This window comes from Andrographis paniculata, unplaced genomic scaffold (genome assembly GCF_009805555.1).
Source record: "Andrographis paniculata isolate CXL003 unplaced genomic scaffold, ASM980555v1 Contig32END, whole genome shotgun sequence".
Lineage (NCBI taxonomy): Eukaryota > Viridiplantae > Streptophyta > Magnoliopsida > Lamiales > Acanthaceae > Andrographis > Andrographis paniculata.
This window is the reverse complement of record NW_026137565.1, coordinates 3,125,157-3,143,591: the sequence shown is the minus strand read 5'-3', so window position 1 is coordinate 3,143,591 and position 18,435 is coordinate 3,125,157. Positions and strand designations below refer to the sequence as shown.

Sequence of the window (18,435 nt, the reverse complement as noted above, 5' to 3'; positions counted from 1 at the left end):
CATATTTCACTTAAAAAAAAAAATTTCTTAAAGTAATTTCACTAAACAAATTCACACTAAAATGACATTACAAAGATCAAATAAAAAATATCACATTAAATTATTAAAAATATGGTATCAAATTTTTGACTTTGTATATGTTTCGTATCAATTGTTTTGGTAATTACTATTTTTAAAAAAAATGAAATTCACGGTCATTTTATTTAGAGTTCATTTCCTTGTTGTTTGAAGTTGAAATTTGTTTTATTTAAATTTTATTTAAATAAAATTCTAATATGATATTTTATAAAAAATAATATATTTTTATTGAAAATTCTGCAAAATAGAAGAAATAATTATTAAAAAAACTCTAAATTTTGATTTGAAATTGAGTATTTTGATAAATTCTTACTAGTTTACAAAACTCTAAACTTAATAAGACAATTCAAAGCTATTTGATGAACTAAAAATCTCATATAAACTATTCACATCGTCCTACTTTTTTATTTGAAATGTTCAACAATTATGTCTTCTTTTTATTTTTATACACAAAATTTATTATTTTATTCTTACTTTATTTATTATTATTTTATAAAAAAATCTTAATTACCTAAAAATACGTGTAAATATCAAATAAAAAATAAAAAAAATAGACGGCGGGAGTAATATTTATCAAGCACTTTCATAGACAAATGCATACAGCTCAAAATGTTTAAACCTCAAACTCAGTCTTATTAGATAAATATATAAATAGAAGTAATCGAAGTCCAACCACATGTTATAATACAGACATACACGTGCCGCACGTGTCCACCACACAACAACAACAACAACAAATTCTTCCTTCCAATGCTTGTTTTCTTTCTATTCATCGACGCTGTTGGAGCTGCTGATCACAAATAATTTTTACAATTCGTCGGGGGAGCAGGCAGGAAGCACTGGTTCAACAAACCATACCATTCCATGGCTTTATCTCACGATTTGTGGCTCCTATCGTTCTCTCGCTTGAATCGATCTTCAAGCCCTTCTCAAATTTCCACTTTTTCTTCACCTGCTCATGTTTCTTTCCGATATTCGCCTTCATTTCTCCACCGTAACAAACCCCTATTGTCGATTAGGTCAGCATCTGTTGAAGGTAGGGATGTATGCCGTTATGGTTCTCAAAGTTTTTTATTTTTATTTTCTCTTCTTTCTTGTTTTGTTTTTCGATTTATTCTAGGGTTTGTCCTTTTATGTCTTTAGTAATTATGATTTGTTGGAAGAAATGGTTGCTGACCTTGTCAGATGTTGAATTTAGTTTAGGCAAGACTTATTTGGAGTGCGACGATTGGATGGAAAAATAAGTTTGAAAATTGTTGAAGGGCATGTTAAAGTGTAAAAGTAATTCCTTACATGAAGACTGGAGGAAGAAATATGATATCTTTCTGATATAGTAAGGACTCCTTCTTAGGATGTTGAATGTGCAGTACACATTAGCTTTGCATTATAATCACAATTATTTCTACATCTCCTCAAATTTGTTCCAATTTTTATTTGGTAGTTTGTATGTGGTATGCATCTGTGCTATATACTTGCGTGCCTGCCTAAAGCCTGTTATGTATGGACTTAATTTTTGTGAATTTGTTATTTGTGTTTGGATTTGAAGTTCTGGATTCTTGGTTTGTTAGCTTGCTCTATTTAAGCCATTGTTTGGTTCTTAGAGCTTCAGAACTGATGATCAGCAGTGTTTTTCATTTGAAGATGATTATGTTTAGACAATTGAATACAAAACAAGTGGAGTATGTATGCTGGTGGAAACTGTTGGAAAATGCTTCGCAAGAATCGTGGAAAATATTCTAGCAACTAGATTGAGGCATTTATGCAGGGCTAAAGAACCTTTTCGTGTCAAAAAGGGCTCTCAGTGATATAACTTAGGAATCAACAACTACTACTAGAAATGTGAAAGATCAGGAGAAGGAGAGGGAAACAAAGAATATATATGGGTGTGTTCTTCGTTTTCAAGATTTTCCCCAAAATTTACTATTTTTCAAATTTCCCCCCCTCCCCCACCTCAAAATATCAAATCAAATACCTATTTTTTATGTTTTTTTATATAATACTAAAAATTAATTTTACATTCAAAACATTACATCAACACTTATTTATATCACATCATACAACTATTTCAATTCAAAATTTTTACTATTCAAATTCCAATTCAAAATCCAAACCCCCAAACATAATGCATTTCTTTGTTGCTGTGTTTCTCTCCAATTCCTTCGAAACACATTTATAAGAGATTGGAGTAGGTAAGTTGACTTGTTTCCCAATCCAATTCTCCAATCAATCTTTAGCAAGACCCACCGGGTTTTGTGAGATTGGATAAGTTGATGTTGCATATAGACCAGTAGTATTGACTCTGAGTATAGGGTTGGCTGACTGCAGGGTCAAACCAGTCTCACAAAATCTTGTGGACTCGGGCAAAGTTGGTTGGATAAATGGACGAGGAATAAGTCAATGTGTCGATGAAGCTAATTTATATTGTACTTCCAATTGTTTCACAACTTTCTATATAATAGTATCTATTCTAATCTCCTATATATCGGCTTCAAAGGCCTTGGAGAAAAACATTGCCAACAACGAGATGATTTTATATCTTCTGTAATTTCTTATTTCTCATTTGATCTTTCAAGATTCTAGTATATAGTTATAAAAATAGTTGTTGATTCCTAAGTTTTCGTCTTTAGGACAAAAGAGGTGTAGTTTGGAGATTCATGTAGAAAGGTTCTTTAATCCGGTGAAGTTCACACCTCTACCTGATTGATGGGATCCTTCCCTAATTGTCTCTTGGTGTTGGTCGCATAGTATTTTTCAACAATCTAAAGAACCTTATGCTTTTCATGGAACACGAGCATCCACCTCAACTACTCCATTTGCAATTGTATTTTAGTTTTTTTTGTGTGTAACATTTACCAAGAGGAACACCAATGTAATATATATAATTTGACTTAGAAAACATATTTAGTTCTAGTTTCACAATGTATTCTCTTATTTTGAATGTCTGGACATTTATCCTTACTTCCCTCTTCCTTACACATACATATGTTTGTGGTTTGGAGGATTGTTGATTCATATGGGTGTTTCGGGTTTGAAATTTTTGAAAGGAAGATAGGATTTGGATGTAATGTTTTCAATGATAAATAAGAACTATATGTGATGTCTTTATGGAGAAGAGATATCTTACTATAGATTGTATAGCATGAAAGTAAGATTGAAACAAACAAACACAACTAAATTTGATTCTTCAATGTTTGCATTTGAAAGATGAAGCTGTTAATGTGTATTTCTTTATCTGAAATTTCAGGGCATTATATCTATAACTAAAACTAATGCAACATCACATAGTGTGACCTACTTTTCAGATGCGATTTTTATGATACTTAGAAATTGCATGTCTGAAGAAAGTTATGATCACAAAGTGCTAACTGGCTTATTTGAGCATTGTCATTTGTGCATGTTCCAGTACCATCACCAGCTGCTATTGCCTTGACGGACAATGCATTGAGGCACTTAAATAGGATGAGATCTGAGAAAGGTGAAGACCTCTGTCTTAGAATTGGTGTCAAACAAGGTGGATGCTCTGGCTTGTCGTACACAATGGATTTTGAGAGCAAAGAAAATGCCAGACCCGATGATTCTGTCATGGAATACAATGGTTTTGTTATAGGTATGATGGGATATTCCAGTTTATTTCCCTTCTTGCTTGTGATTGGTAATTGAAGACATAATTCTTATTAATATAAGATATGTTACGTGAATCAAAAACCACCGGCTATGGAACTTAAACATTCAAAAGAGTGTTAACTCTCACCCCAAAACACGAGTATTCAAAATCAGATTTAGATCATTCAAGTTTTCGTTCACTAGTTATTTACATGATCATCTTGTCTAGGCTATACATGTCGATTATCCTTTGAATTTAATTTGATATAGCTTACAAGTTTGTGAACATTTTGTCCAAGAAGTGATTATATGGATTTATCTTTTTAGTGCTTTCAACGACATTACACTAATGACTTTTGCCATACAGTTTGCGATCCCAAAAGCCTGCTGTTTCTCTTTGGTATGCAGCTGGATTACAGCGATGCACTCATTGGAGGAGGCTTCAACTTCACGAATCCAAATGCTACTCAAACGTGTGGATGTGGTAAATCATTTGCTGCAGAGATGTGAATAGGAACAAGATATATAATAGGAACATTTTAAACTGGCCAGGATGTGTAGAATTGTTTGATCTTCTATATCCAGTCACTGTGCTTTTCCTTTGCCAAGCATGTTCCGGTATGTTGTGCTTTTGAGTAATCCTATATTTCTGGCTGCATTAATTTGAACTCTTGATTCAAGATCACGACGCCATTGATCGATATTTGTTATAGGGTTTGTTCTAGGACAGTACAGTGGAAGCAAAGAATAAAACATACTATATGGCTACTTAGTTTGATCCCAAATTCAGGACTTGCCTCCAAATTATTGCTAATATTATGTATTTTCTATACTAATTGATTTCATGTGCTACTAGGTAGGGGTGGACACGGTTTGGATATTTGTAAATACGCAGGTATTTGATATCCGATCTGAACCGAACCGAACAAATACCCGAAATTGTGAACCGTATTTGAACTGAAAATTTAACCGAAAATATTTGCAATATTTGTAAATAATTCGAACTGAACCGAAATTAAAAAATAATATATTAAAAAATATTTAAAATTCTAATTTAATCAAAATATTTGCAAATATTTCAAATATCTGAACCGAAATTGAACTGTAACCGAACCGAAATCGAATCAAATATAATTATTAATATAAATTTTAAAATATAATAACATAAATATATAAATATATTCGGTTCGGTTAACTGAATCGAAAAAAATATCAAAAATCGAAACCGAACCGAGCAAATATTAAATATGCAATATTTGTATTCGAACCGAATTTGCTCGGTTAATTCGATTCAGTTCGATTCGATTTTTTTGCCCATCCCTACTACTAGGTTATTCATGCTTTTCACCTTACCCATAGGTTCCCACTAAATCAAAGTTTGAACCTTATTATTATTTTTTTTGGATGACGCGGAAACCCGCGGCTGCTATCTGAAAGTACGCACTGGATAAACGCAAATCATGTGTGGCAGGTGACCTGAGGCGTCAGATGTTTGAACCTATGATCTCACGGTCACAAAAGTTTGAACCTTGTTATTTTTACAACACCTATGTCTACCCTGAGTTGAACAATATTTTGTTTGTTTTAGTTAGTTTTTGGTAGTGTTTTAGATCGCTTTGGTTCCTGTGTTGGTGCTGATTTATCCAATCAACACATATTATTTGGAAAGTAATACATATTTGATTGCAAATGTCATACAATATATAACATAATACATTTATGCACAGAATAATAACAAAATATATAATCCTAATATTTAGTGTTTTTATATAACATAATATATGTTATATATGGTGTGATAAAAAATATTAATCATTTCAAATTAGTATGCTAATTTAATTAAATCACTTTTTAAATACACAATAGATTTGAAATTTTAAATAAATGATAGAACTTACATACAATAAGTATATACCATAAGTCTATTATAGATTAGATGGACTGCCTTACCTATATATACCATAAGTCTATTACATTTTCTTCCCAAACAAAGCGATATAGTCAAGGGCAATTTAAACCACAATCTTCTAGTACTAGATCATCCGATTCCGCAACAAAAGGATCGATTCGAATCCACATGAGAGCGAGTATAGATGCAAGTACCATCGACCAAACTACAATGACAACGGGTGTCCTCAAGGTTTGGCTTCTCATTATGCCTATGAGGAATGGATAGAGATGAACAATCACCCAACCCGCGAACACAATCTTGCCGAGTAGAAGCCCCAACGTTTCCCAACCATTGCGTATAGCATCCGAAATCCCAACAACAATTCCGATCACATTTAGTATAACAAGAGAAGTTGGAAGAACAAGAAGAGTGGCATTGGTACACTTGAAAGAGTTCAACTTAAACAACTCCTTCTCCTCGTCGTCATTATCATCATCATCCTCCTCCTCCTCGTCTATATTTCTAGAAATAATGTCGACACCCGCCACTACTTTTACGAGCCCTCCAAACACGGCAAAAAGATCCGCGGAGACACCTCTTACGACCCAAAATTGCGCGCTCCTCCACCATTCCTCCATGCTAACTCCGCTCCATCTCATTTCGAGCAAACTCGTCGCGAACACACACATAAAAAGCGATATAAACCAAATACTAGCAACATTGCTGAGCTGCATTCATTAACAATCACGAAAATGTCAAGCTTCAAACTTTATGTATGTAGTCTTTTTATCGACGAATATAGCAACACTACGTTACCTACCTCGGCGATGATGAATTTTCCGGTCAGCAAGCACACGGCTGGCAACGAGCAATACACTACCAGCGGGATCGACGTCAAGGGATATAAAGTTGCGTTAACGTAGGCCAGACGTTGAAGACATTTTAGGCCGCCTCCGTATCCATACCACAAAGGGCATGTCTTGCTTAAAAAAATTTCGACTGATCCAAGAGCGCAATGCGAGGCTATATTCAGGCACTTAAATAGATCGATTGGGGTCGCATATTTGAAGGCTGGTCTTACGGGAGCACAATATATCGATCGCCATCCGCGGCAATGCATTTTAAATCCAGTTAAAATGTCCTCAGTAGCACAACCATATATCCATCCCACCTAAAACACAAAATTACAACTTCTTCACAATGGTTTTATTTAATTGTGATTACATTAAATTGTTCTAGTTTTATTTCCCAATTCTTAGATTGAGAAATCATAACTTTGGAAAATTATCAACATGAGGATACTACTACAAATTAAAGACAGAAATATTAAGAAATTTTGTCGAAATTTTACCTCTTTTCCCCAGTCAGTCTTATTTTCATATTTACAACTAGCTACATTGTAGGCTTCCTGCAACAGAGATGTAAGGCTGCCACTCTTTCTTAATGCTCCGCTGTCGCGGAAAAATGTCGATGCATTTAGTAAAGGAGCTTCACCATATTTATCTTCTCGCTTATGCTCCGACAAAACAATTGATCTCTCGTCATCATATTTGGCTGCTATGAAGAACATATCAAATACATGCTAAAGTGCAATATGTTGTCTCATTTAGTGTATGAAGTTTGTTTTAGAGAAGAAAAAAATTAGATGAAAAGTAAATAAAACAAAAGAAACTTATTCCTCGTTCGTTTGATTATTGCTAGCACTTTTTATACATACACGCTAAGATTCGTCACTAAAAAGGGATAATGGTAATCTCACCATTAATTACTTTATTTATGAATTTATAGTAATAGAAATGCATGTTTTACCGGAACAGAATTTATAATTTGCTACCCTTCTCGGGTAGTCCAAAGTGATGGCCAAAAAGTCTCACTTTTCCCCTTTTTTGCTTCTATACTTAAACTTTATTGAAAATTGTAGATTTGGTAAATTTTCTATAATCTACCTATAGTTTGAAAATTTTATACAATTTCTGTTGTAGTTTAGAAATGTCGCAACTTCCACATGTCTTGAAAAACTTAGTAAATAATCTCCAAACATATCAATATAGGATTCACTACAAGAAAAAATCATTTTTGTAACAAATCTTTTTTTTCTCTAAATCTATTTTTTCCGTTACTAATGACATTAGAGACAGAATTAGGAATGAAATTACGTTAGTTACGACAAAATTTCGTTACAAATAGATTATTTTTTTGTAGTGATTGGTAGAGCAAGTTGATGTCCAAGTACTTTAATTTACAAGTTTTGTGCAATACTTTTTTCTTAAAAAAGTTATAATTATGAACTTTTTAGAAGCAGTTGTGCGATTTGGTACATAAAAAATGATGCAAATATTTCAAACAAAAGATAGATTTGATTTCTATGCACTATTAGAACTCATTAAACACTATAATTAGAACTATCCTAATAATTTTTTTACCCCTAAAATTATACATGTAAGTTAGGCTTTGTGACTCCACACACATCCAATCATGCAAATATATACATACTTTCTCAGTTATATTATTCTATTGTCTAAAATAAAAGTTCCATATTTTGTGAGACTTTTTCAATATTATGAGAGCGAAGAAATGTGAGATTGACTGACCTCGACGGTAAATGGTTGATTCCCCATCATATAAATTGCAACTTTGATCAGTTCTAAAATGATGAGTTTTGTTTGGAGCAATATCAATAAATCTTCCGTCGACATCATCTTCTGGGCAACAGCAAAATCTATTATCCCAACAAATGCAACAGCTTCTTCTGGTGGGTGGGGTGGGGGTAAGGATAGGGGCATCATAACTGCATATTGCAACCCTTCTAAACACACATCCACTGCCCACATACATGGGCCCTTGAATGCCATCTTGCCCTTTCATGTTCATCTGCAACAATTAATTTGCACCATGATGAAACCCTAAAAAAAAAGAAAAGGGAAAAAGTTGGGGAGTTGAAGTGACAGTTTCTTACATCAAGTGAAATATTCCTATTAGCAGCAGCACATGGATCTTGTCGATTAATATTGAGATTAAACTGCACGTAACAAACTTTTTTACCAATGAGAGGGTCCATCATGAAACACATGGCTTCTCTTAGGGCTTTGCTGTTGTTTACGTAATGATCAGAATCCAAATGCAGTAGATAAGGTGCATTTGTGAGGATACCAGAAACACGAACCTGCAAACATAGATGTCACAAGTCACATACAACAAGAACGTTGTCATTAGAGTTGGAAATTGGTCGATTTGTGTCTGGTTTTTGTGTCGGGTTGAATACTTTCAACCGGTTAAATTACTCAACCCTAACCCGACCTGTTTATTATCGTGTCGGGTTGAATACTTTCAACCGGTTAAATTACTCAACCCTAACCCGACCTGTTTATTATCGTGTCGGATTGAACTCGACCCGTTTATTATCGTGTCGGGTTCATGTTGACCCGTTTATTATGGTGTCGGTCTGGTTCGGGTTGACTCGTGTTGATCTGTATATATAATTAAGTTAAAATTTATTATTCAAATTATTTTTTGTTCGTGTTGTTGTGTTATGCTAATTTTTATTGGTTTGAACATAATATGTATATTTAATTAGGTTAAATTATTTAAAATTGAACTTAGTTTAAATTAATTTATGAGAAATTTATTAAATTATAATTATTTTGTATATATAATAAATATAGTAATCAATATTAATATATTATAATCAGGTTGTCGTGTTAGGTTCGAGTTGAGAGCCTCAACTCTAACCCGACCTGTTTATTATCGTGTCGGGTTCATATCAATACGTTTACATAATCGAGTTAAAATTTTTGATCCAAACCCAATTATTTTGTATCGGATTTGTGTCGGGTCAGTTTTTGCCGGCTTTAGTTGTCATGCCATTAATGTAATATGATATATATATATGTTTATATATTTTGGTCAATTAAACATGGCCTTAAACAATACTAACAAACAAGAGAATGACTCACCAAGGCATTCATTGCACCAGCCTTTCTGTGGTGTTTAAAAGCAGGTCTTTTTTCCCTAGACACATAAACAAAACATGGTAGTTGATTTCCCTCAATGTCTTGTTCACCAACTGATAACACCTGAAAAAGGCCACAACTCATAGGCCTGTCACATCAGATTTAAACCCATGATTTTGCAATCACGAGTGACATCAGACCAACTTTTATGGCATACTTTATAAATTTTTTAATCTTCTATATCTAAAGTTAATATACCAAATTTCAAATTGATTTTCTCGAACTATAAAATAAATTGATAGAAAAAAAAAAAGTCAACTCACTGTCTATTGTTTGACAAATTTTGCCACGAAGAACCACTATTGGTATGAATTAAAAGTGACTTAGCCCAACTTTCTTTTAAGGCAGGACGAGGTATACCAATTCTACGGATTTAATCCATTTTGACAGCTTTAACAATACATATACCAATACGGATTATTCATGTCATGATTTTGGCATATATAATACGCAATCGATTTTTTTTTTTTTTTTTGTCATATTAAGATACATAGATGTAAGGTATCCATCTTCTTCTCATTAAGATAAAAACATAAATATATATATATATATATATACCCGAACAATTGGAGGGTGGTCGTGGACATTATTTCCGGGCCATGGGGTGCCATCTTGCATTCTCCACCCTTCATCAGGAACCTTTTGTGCTTTGGCAACCAAACCATTAATCCCAACTTTGAATTCCTCGTACTCCCTCTACAACCATGAATATGCTAATTAAGATTAATGGAGAATGTGCATAGTAAGATAACACAAATGGTGAACTAACACCATATGATGACAAATTCACATAGCACGTGCCACTATTGATCTCGGCGCAAGATGTATGTTGACACAACGGATATGTATGATATGGATTGAGAACATATGATAACAATTCATACAATATATGCTGATTTGACTCAAGTCATGCACTGAGAAGTAGTCGTTTATGTGCTGATTTCGACTAAGCAATACCCTAACCATATGGGGGATGTTAAATGTATTGCTTAAAGAGATCATATGTACTCATGTATCAAGAAATGCATTTGAAACCAGAATGATTAATTTAAAGTAGTCCTTCTTTTGAGGTTGTGTATATATATATATATATGTGTGTGTGTGTATTTACTACTACTACCTTCATAGCACGTCTCTCCTTAACAAAGGCTGGCAACACCTTCTCCTCTAAATAATCTATCTTCTCAGAAAAGTACCACTCAGGAGCCCGAGGTTCAACCCCAAATTTCTTACAAAAAGGGATCCATTTACGAGCAAACCGAGCTGTTTCCGAAAGGGTTTCATATGTCAACATGGAAGCTCCGTCATCTGAAACATAGCACGACACCTTCTCCGCCGGATAGTCCACAGCAAGGATCGATAATATTGTGTTAGCAATGATCAGTGGGGGTTCTTTCGCCGGATCATTCGCTGTACATACAAATATGTCGATACATGAAAGCTCACAAGCTTCGCATTTCTTTTCATACCTATATATCATCACAATGTATTAGTCCAGCTTAATTTCTTTCAGTTTGCATTCAGAAGTTTTGGAAAATTGAAGAAAAGGGATCCAAACCTTAAGGACAATCGATCGAGGTAGGTTTCCCGGTTAACCGGTAGCCATTTTGGAAACTGATCAAGAATCCATGACACTGCAAACCAGATCTCACACATTACTGATACCAGCCACAGGGCATAAGCATCATTTACAGGATGAGATAGTCTATAGTGGATGAATAATCCCTGAATTACGAGACGAATTATGATAACCATTCGATATGGATTCACTAGACTTGATGACACAGGTATTTTTCTTGATAGTGATTGTCGCCTCTCATTCCTCTTGCTCCTAATCAATCAAATTAAGAAAAACCAATAGTTCAAATTGCCTAAGAAAAACCCTAATTGTCAAGAAAAAATAAGCCTTATGCATACATTGTATAACATGACTTCAAAAGCAGCACCATTAAAGGTTTGTTTGATTTTGATTTAAAATGCTAAAAGAACAGATCCAAAATGTAAAGATATATTCATCTCTACTGGGTAATTTCATTCAATTTTTCTTTACTATGCAATTCAAAGATATACTCTCACTGTCATAACAAGATATATTCATTTTTTTTCCGGGTACTTACAATAATGGTAGATCTGGTGCTTCATCGCCATAGTCGTCCCTGTAATACATCTCTTCCTTTTCATTCATCATCAATGAAAGTTGACGATTCTTCATCCACGGTTTCGATATCGATGTTACATTCCCACAGCCATTATTATTAGGGTCAAGGGAGCTCGAGCTTGGTTCAACTGTAGAGACACGTTTCCATATGACATCATAGAAAGCAAGGACATGAAAACTTTGTTTGCGCAATAATATTGGAGACTTTAGCATTATAACTTTTCAAAAATATCACATATCAAATGTATATATATTTTTCTCTCACAAACACGTTAAAATACTAACTTTTTATTATTTTCAAAATTTCAAAAATCTTCAAAAATCTCAATTTAATTTACCAGGAAGGTGGAATGGGGAACCAATTCTTTCAATATTCATTGTATGATGATAATTCTGTTGGGTATCTCCATCTGTGATGCACAGCTGATCATTCTCAAGGGCATCCATGCCATCATCATCGTCTTCGTCGTCATCGTCATCATCCTCGTCGCCAAATACTCTAGGACAACCCTTGAGGCGTTTGTACCTGGTTTTGCATTGGGGGCAGGCCTGGCAGCCTTCCCTACGCTCATAGTCATAACATATTTTACATACAGGGAATGCGCAGTCATTGCAGGCCACAAAGAGGTCCCCCTCCGGCGTGAATCCGACATCGTCACCGCATATTTGGCATGTCTGCTCGCTAATCGAATGCTCATCGCCCTCCTTGCGCTGATCCAAGAAAGTTAAATTAAAATATTAAAAATAGTAGTAGTAACTTTATTTTTAGTTTGGAAGGAATTGGAGAAGACTGATTGAGTACTGACAGATGATTCTCCATTGCAGTGAATGACTAGAAGCTCATTCCTGTTGTGAGAACCTGCAATTAGTCCTGCACTGCTCAACTTCATGGTAGGTAATTATCTTACAGCTCTGGAGAGATGGATGGATGGATGGATTACATATTAGTATTAATTACTTTTTTGATAATGATAATAATATAAGACAGATTAGGATTGTCTCGTCGTCAGTTAATCTTAATTCGGCTTTGTTCTTCTCGTCCTCGATCGCTTCGCTCCGAATATATATATCGACGCCGACAAATGAACAAAATTGATAATGCAGTACATGCAGCACAGGAAGATCCATCCGCCGGCCACAAGAAACAGACACAAGCTGACGATGTTTTGAAGCTGGACGTGGTGAGAATTGCAAATTTGATCCTGGGACATACGTACTGTTACACATGTAATTTTGGATTAATTTTTAATTTGTTATCAAACAATCATGTTAATATTTTAATAGTATATAAAATAATCATAATACAGTTGTGTGGTTTGGTTTCAAACTAAACACTACTAGTCACACACTTATTAATAAAAATAATATAGTGTATTACTTTTCTTATAAAATAAAATACTATTTAATTTAGAATTCAAATAAAAAATACTCTATCTGTCCAACAAGAAGGTTGTCATTTAGTTTTTGTCGTCATTTTACTTTAACATTAAAAATATCTTTATATTTGAATAATTTACTCGACAAATATCATTGTATCTGTATTATAAGAGACTAATAAATATATTTTTGTCTTTTTCTCTTGATTTCTACCGTGTATTAATATAATAATTAATATTTAAAGATTAACACGCAAAAAAATCATGACAACCTTCTTGCGGGATGAAGGGAGTATATAAATTAAATTAAAAACAAGCAAAACACTATCATTTCAAATAAGATTTGATCATTGGAATTTTGAAAAACAAGTGTGTTTATTTAATATATATATATATATATTTATATATTTCTCTATTTTGATAGAATTTGTTCATTTTATGTTTTTAGATTCAAGCGTTTAAATTATGTTAAGTATTAAAAATTGTATAAAAGATAATATGTTTACCCAAACTTTCTTAATGTAATATTTTTTCATAAATATTATTAAAAAATACAAATATACATACACATTAATATAATATATATTATCAGCATATAAAAAAATCAATCAAAATATTATTTTTTATATTACGAACACATATTTTTTTACCACAGAAAAATTAATTTATCTAACAATGTTGTTTTATGTTTAATGGTTAATTTTTGCATTTAGACCCCCACCTCGCATGATAGATTACATGCAAAATCAATAAAAATTATCATATATATATATATTGTTTTTTTTTAAAAAAAAAAAATAATAAAATTATATATTTATAGCAACTTGTCCTTTTAATTTTTTTTTGTAATTTTTCTGCTTTAATTTCTAGCTTTTTACTTTTTTTAAAAAAAGAACAATAAATTCTAAGTAATTTTGTTGAATCTTTTTTAAATATTTAATTTTTGCCTTTTTCTTCCTTTCTTCATTCAGTTGTGCTCAGTCCGTTTCACCATCTAACCGGCCCTGATACAATTTCTTTGAACTGAACCCGTACGGATTTATTTTTGGATATCCTCCAAAATGCGTCGTACTAATAAAATTCACTTGACACTTATAAGATGTGCAATTTTCTTTACAACTTGGGTTTGCACTCCAACATATGTATATATATTAAATCGATAAAAACGGACATTTTGCCCCGCGGCTGTTCCTAGGCTCCTAGACCCCATTTAATTTGGTTATTTTATGCTCATTTTAAAAGTCCACCATAAAGTACATTATTATGCCAAAATGATTTGATTTGACTACTAAATTCGGGAAATTTCAATGCATACTTTCTGAATGTGCTTGCAGATATATATAAAATTGGCTAGCTTTTCTCAGTGAATGCAAATGCTTATGATAGTATCAAGAACATTAACATTAGTGTCACTGTCATCAATCGCAATGGTCACAAAAATGTCAATATTTTTTTACTACAGCATCGACCATTTTTTCCGTTCCACATTCAGTGCCAAACATACATGTTGACTACTGAAATGTAATTAATTACTAACAATTTCTAATCCCAAGCTGAAATGTCAGTCCCCTCCCCTCCTCGTAAAAACATTTGGAAAATGCAATGAATTTGCTACAAATGGTGAAATGGCAATAGTTAGTCGAGGAAATTAAGGAAACAAGATCACATCGGATCCATCTATCCATCTCTGAACTTAATTAAATAACTCTATTATATATATATATATATATATAATTGCATGCCCTAGATTCGACTGGAGTCTCTTCCAAACACGAAACGCCTTAACCAGTCTGAAACTACAGATGTCCTTGTGCGCCAGCTTACTTGCTTGCTGCATTCCATCCAATGAGATTGATTGATTGATTGATTGTTAAGATGAAGAAGAAGAAGAAGATGATAATGGAGTTTGGTTGGTTGTTTGTGTATATGTACCTGGCGTAGATGGAATACCAGAGCCACTGTGTGCTGTAGCCGATGGAAACCCAGTCTCCGGGGAGCTGAGCCGCCGTCTGTTCTCCGCCCAACGGCGCAAATTGCCCCAAGTGCCGGTACCGGAATGGCCGGAATCTATGCCTTCCTGTTCCCCGGAATCTTAATGGACCTTCTGGATACTTCTCGCAAACTTCCATCCTGTTGAAGCAGTCTGCTAAATAATTCCCTTGTTGAGCAGCAACCTGTAATTGGAAAGAAACACAAACTATGAATGATCATGGATTCTCCTTCTTCCCTCATTTGATCTGATTTATTGTTGTTACCTGTGCAGTGGCAGGAAGGTTCTTCATCTGTGAATCTACTTCAGAAAGTGCTGCCTTAAATTTCTCGATGTCCAGTTCCTTGTCGCCATGTTTGTTTTTGAGAAGCTGAACAAAGTCTTTAAGCTGCTGTTTCTTCAGATAAATTTCGAGCTGAGGATACCTTTCCACTATGTCGTTGATCACCTCCTCAAAGTCGTCTACTTTCAGACGACCTGTGCCCTTCTTGTCTGCCTTCACGAAAATGGCCGCAATGTCTTCCTAATAATTTTTTTAATTCTTAGTCCTCATTAATTAAGATGATCCCTTTTTAGCCAAGAAAAATTCATTCGATCATACCATGATTTTGCGTTGATTTATGGTTGCACAATCGCCAAGTGCGTATATGTCGTCGCACCCTTCCACCCGCAGCCATTCATCGGTCGCTAATACTCGCCGGTTTGTCTACGACGCCATTAATGTCCTCAGGTAGACAACATATTACATTACATTATATTGAAAGAGAAAGAAAAAACAAGCCAAACCCTACCTGCCCAATTTGCTTCATGAAATCCATTACAACGGGGCGTGTCGCGATACCAGTCGACCAAACTACCATTCCATAAGGGATGTTCACATTTTGGCCAGAGCTTCTCTCTTTGATGGATATGTCTTTTTCAGTTACCTTTGTAACCATAGAGCCAAACTTTAGGTTAATCCCATCTCTCCCAAATTTCTTTTCTGCAAATTCTGTGATCCTTTTGTCAAACCTGCAAGAAAAGCGACAATTAATTGAAGAAAACTCAACAAAATTGAATTTCGAGAAAACCCTAATCGATTACATGTTGAGAATGTGATCAGTGGCCTCAAGAAGTGTAATCTTGACATGCTCCATAAGTGTAGGATAGAGCTTAGCCAAATCGTGCGTGACAAATTCGTGAAGCTCAGCAGAGAATTCTACGCCCGTTGGGCCTCCCCCGACAACCACAAAATGCAGAATCCTTTTCCTTTCCTCGTTGCTTAAGCTTGGAAGGCTTGCCCTCTCGAAACAGTCGATCACTGTCCTCCTGATTCTCTGAGCATCTTCTATTTCCTAATTACAACATAGATGTAAGAAATTGAATCTTATCTATATCTATCTATATATATATATATGTATGTATGTATGTAGGTATGTATGTATGTATACCTTGAGAAAGTGTGCGTGTTCTGCAACACCAGGAGTATTGAAGGTGTTGACACGAGCACCCATGGCGATAACGAGATAATCATAATCGACAGTGAAGTCTTCGGAGCCGCCTAGGTGCGATTGGTGGGTGATGGATCTGCAGTGCACCTTCTTGTTTTGTGTATCGATTTTGTAGCACTCAGCCTCCTTGAATTCAGCATCGTACTTTTTCTACAATCGATCGATCGATTATTATCATTATTACTTACAATTGATGAGATGAGATCATCGGATCCAGAATTAGGAATTGAATTGAATCGAATCGAATCTGTACTACCTTCCCGACAATCTTGCGGACGGGCTCGACGATGCTGCGTGCTTCGACGGTCCCGTTGGTGACGCTGGGCAGCAATGGCGTGAAGGCAAAATAATTTCTTGGCGAGACAACCTGAACCTCGTACGACGGATTTTTCAAGCTCTTGAGAAAGCTTGTCCCAGCCCAACCAGTTCCCAGAACCACCACTTTCTTCTTCTTTATCGAATTATTATCGTTTGCCGCCTCCGCAAACGCCGTGCTCCTCGCCGCCTCGCCGTATGCCACCACCAATCCGCCGCCGCTGCATCCATGTATACATTATATTTTCATACATACATACATACATATATATATATATAGATAGATAGATGTACATGTAATTCAATAAATTAATTAATGGTATGTTAGTATTGGAACCTGACAGTACAGACAGCAAGCAATTTGTAAAAATGAGGGCGGCCATAATAAGCCCTTGAAGCTCTCTCGTAAAATCGATAGCCGCTCATTGTCACGTTACAGACACTTTATAGGGCTCTCTGTATATATATATATATATATATATTGTATTATTTATTAATTAATTAATAATGTAGGAGGTAATGGAGTTTGACATGGGATCCAGTAATGAAAAAACAACCTGCAAAGCAAGCTGTGAATACAATTAATGTTGGGTGTTTTGTATTGGTTATTATATACGTAGATTTGGAGGAAGAATGGTGATGGAAGGGAGGAGAATGAAAGAGGAGGCTATATGTGTGGAGATACAGCCACGTAAGCAAGAAATGGGTGGTGGTCAAACTATAGGTGCGAGACCCAACCCAACCCAGCCTACCTACTTAATTAATTACGTACTAATTTAATTTAATTTAATATAATATAATGTAATTTAATTTTGTTGTGCACAATAGGGAGGAGAACATGTGGTGATCCATGCGTCTTAATAGGTTGGGAGTGGGTTCTAATTTTGTACACTACACTCTAGCCCTTATAAGTTTAAATAAAACATATAGTACTATTAATTTAAAAAGGAAAAAACAAAACATTAATAGAATAAAATAGTTTTACCAAATATTATATATATATTTGAAATTTGTGGATGTTTAAGATAAAAATATTTGCACGAATAAATAAATATATTTATATATGATTGTCTTATTCATTTTTACACCGACTCAAAAAGAGACTAAGTAGTCCCCCTAAGGGATAGCGTGTAAATTTGTGATCGTGAGGTCATGTGTTTAAACTTCAGGTCATCTGCCACACATGGTTAGTCTAGTGTGTCTTTTCCGTCGGGCCTGCTTTGCAAGGTATTAGGTTCGGCCGAAGGTTTACCCAGTGCGCATTTTCGGATAGCAGCTGCGGATTCTCACGTCATTAAAAAAAAAAAAAAAAGACTAAGTAAAAACACTCAATAGCAAGTTTACTTATTACAAGAATCGGTTTATATACTTCTTTCATATTTCCTTAAATATCTTACTTTTCTCTACATATACTTTTACTTTTTCATCATATTATTATTTTTACACCGTAAAGGCAAAAAAAATTTACGCTACTTTTAACTGTTTACTGCAATTAAAATATTATTGTGACGGAAATTCCATAAA

General features: G+C 34.4%; 3 protein-coding genes across 3 annotated transcripts; 1 reads left to right on the top strand and 2 right to left on the bottom strand.

The window, feature by feature from the left end:
- The first annotated feature begins 820 nt into the window (after positions 1-820).
- LOC127247827 (iron-sulfur assembly protein IscA, chloroplastic) lies at positions 821-4,349 on the top strand. Its single transcript, XM_051269859.1, has 3 exons — positions 821-1,114; positions 3,482-3,685; positions 4,049-4,349. Exons 1-3 carry the CDS (start codon positions 943-945, stop codon positions 4,189-4,191), a joined length of 519 nt encoding a protein of 172 aa, XP_051125816.1. The 5' UTR covers positions 821-942; the 3' UTR covers positions 4,192-4,349.
- A 1,333-nt stretch (positions 4,350-5,682) lies between these two features.
- Positions 5,683-12,630, bottom strand: LOC127247367 (probable cellulose synthase A catalytic subunit 6 [UDP-forming]). The gene is made up of 12 exons (XM_051269197.1): positions 12,547-12,630; positions 12,079-12,445; positions 11,700-11,868; positions 11,141-11,404; positions 10,703-11,051; positions 10,141-10,278; positions 9,526-9,645; positions 8,529-8,735; positions 8,164-8,443; positions 6,924-7,126; positions 6,393-6,743; positions 5,683-6,300 (listed from the first exon to the last, which is right to left on the bottom strand). Exons 1-12 carry the CDS (start codon positions 12,628-12,630, stop codon positions 5,683-5,685), a joined length of 3,150 nt encoding a protein of 1,049 aa, XP_051125154.1.
- A 2,229-nt stretch (positions 12,631-14,859) lies between these two features.
- On the bottom strand, positions 14,860-17,337 carry LOC127247763 (external alternative NAD(P)H-ubiquinone oxidoreductase B2, mitochondrial-like). Its single transcript, XM_051269767.1, has 9 exons — positions 17,249-17,337; positions 16,853-17,132; positions 16,537-16,746; positions 16,190-16,440; positions 15,898-16,117; positions 15,708-15,812; positions 15,372-15,629; positions 15,049-15,290; positions 14,860-14,947 (listed from the first exon to the last, which is right to left on the bottom strand). Exons 1-9 carry the CDS (start codon positions 17,335-17,337, stop codon positions 14,860-14,862), a joined length of 1,743 nt encoding a protein of 580 aa, XP_051125724.1.
- Positions 17,338-18,435: the final 1,098 nt, after the last annotated feature.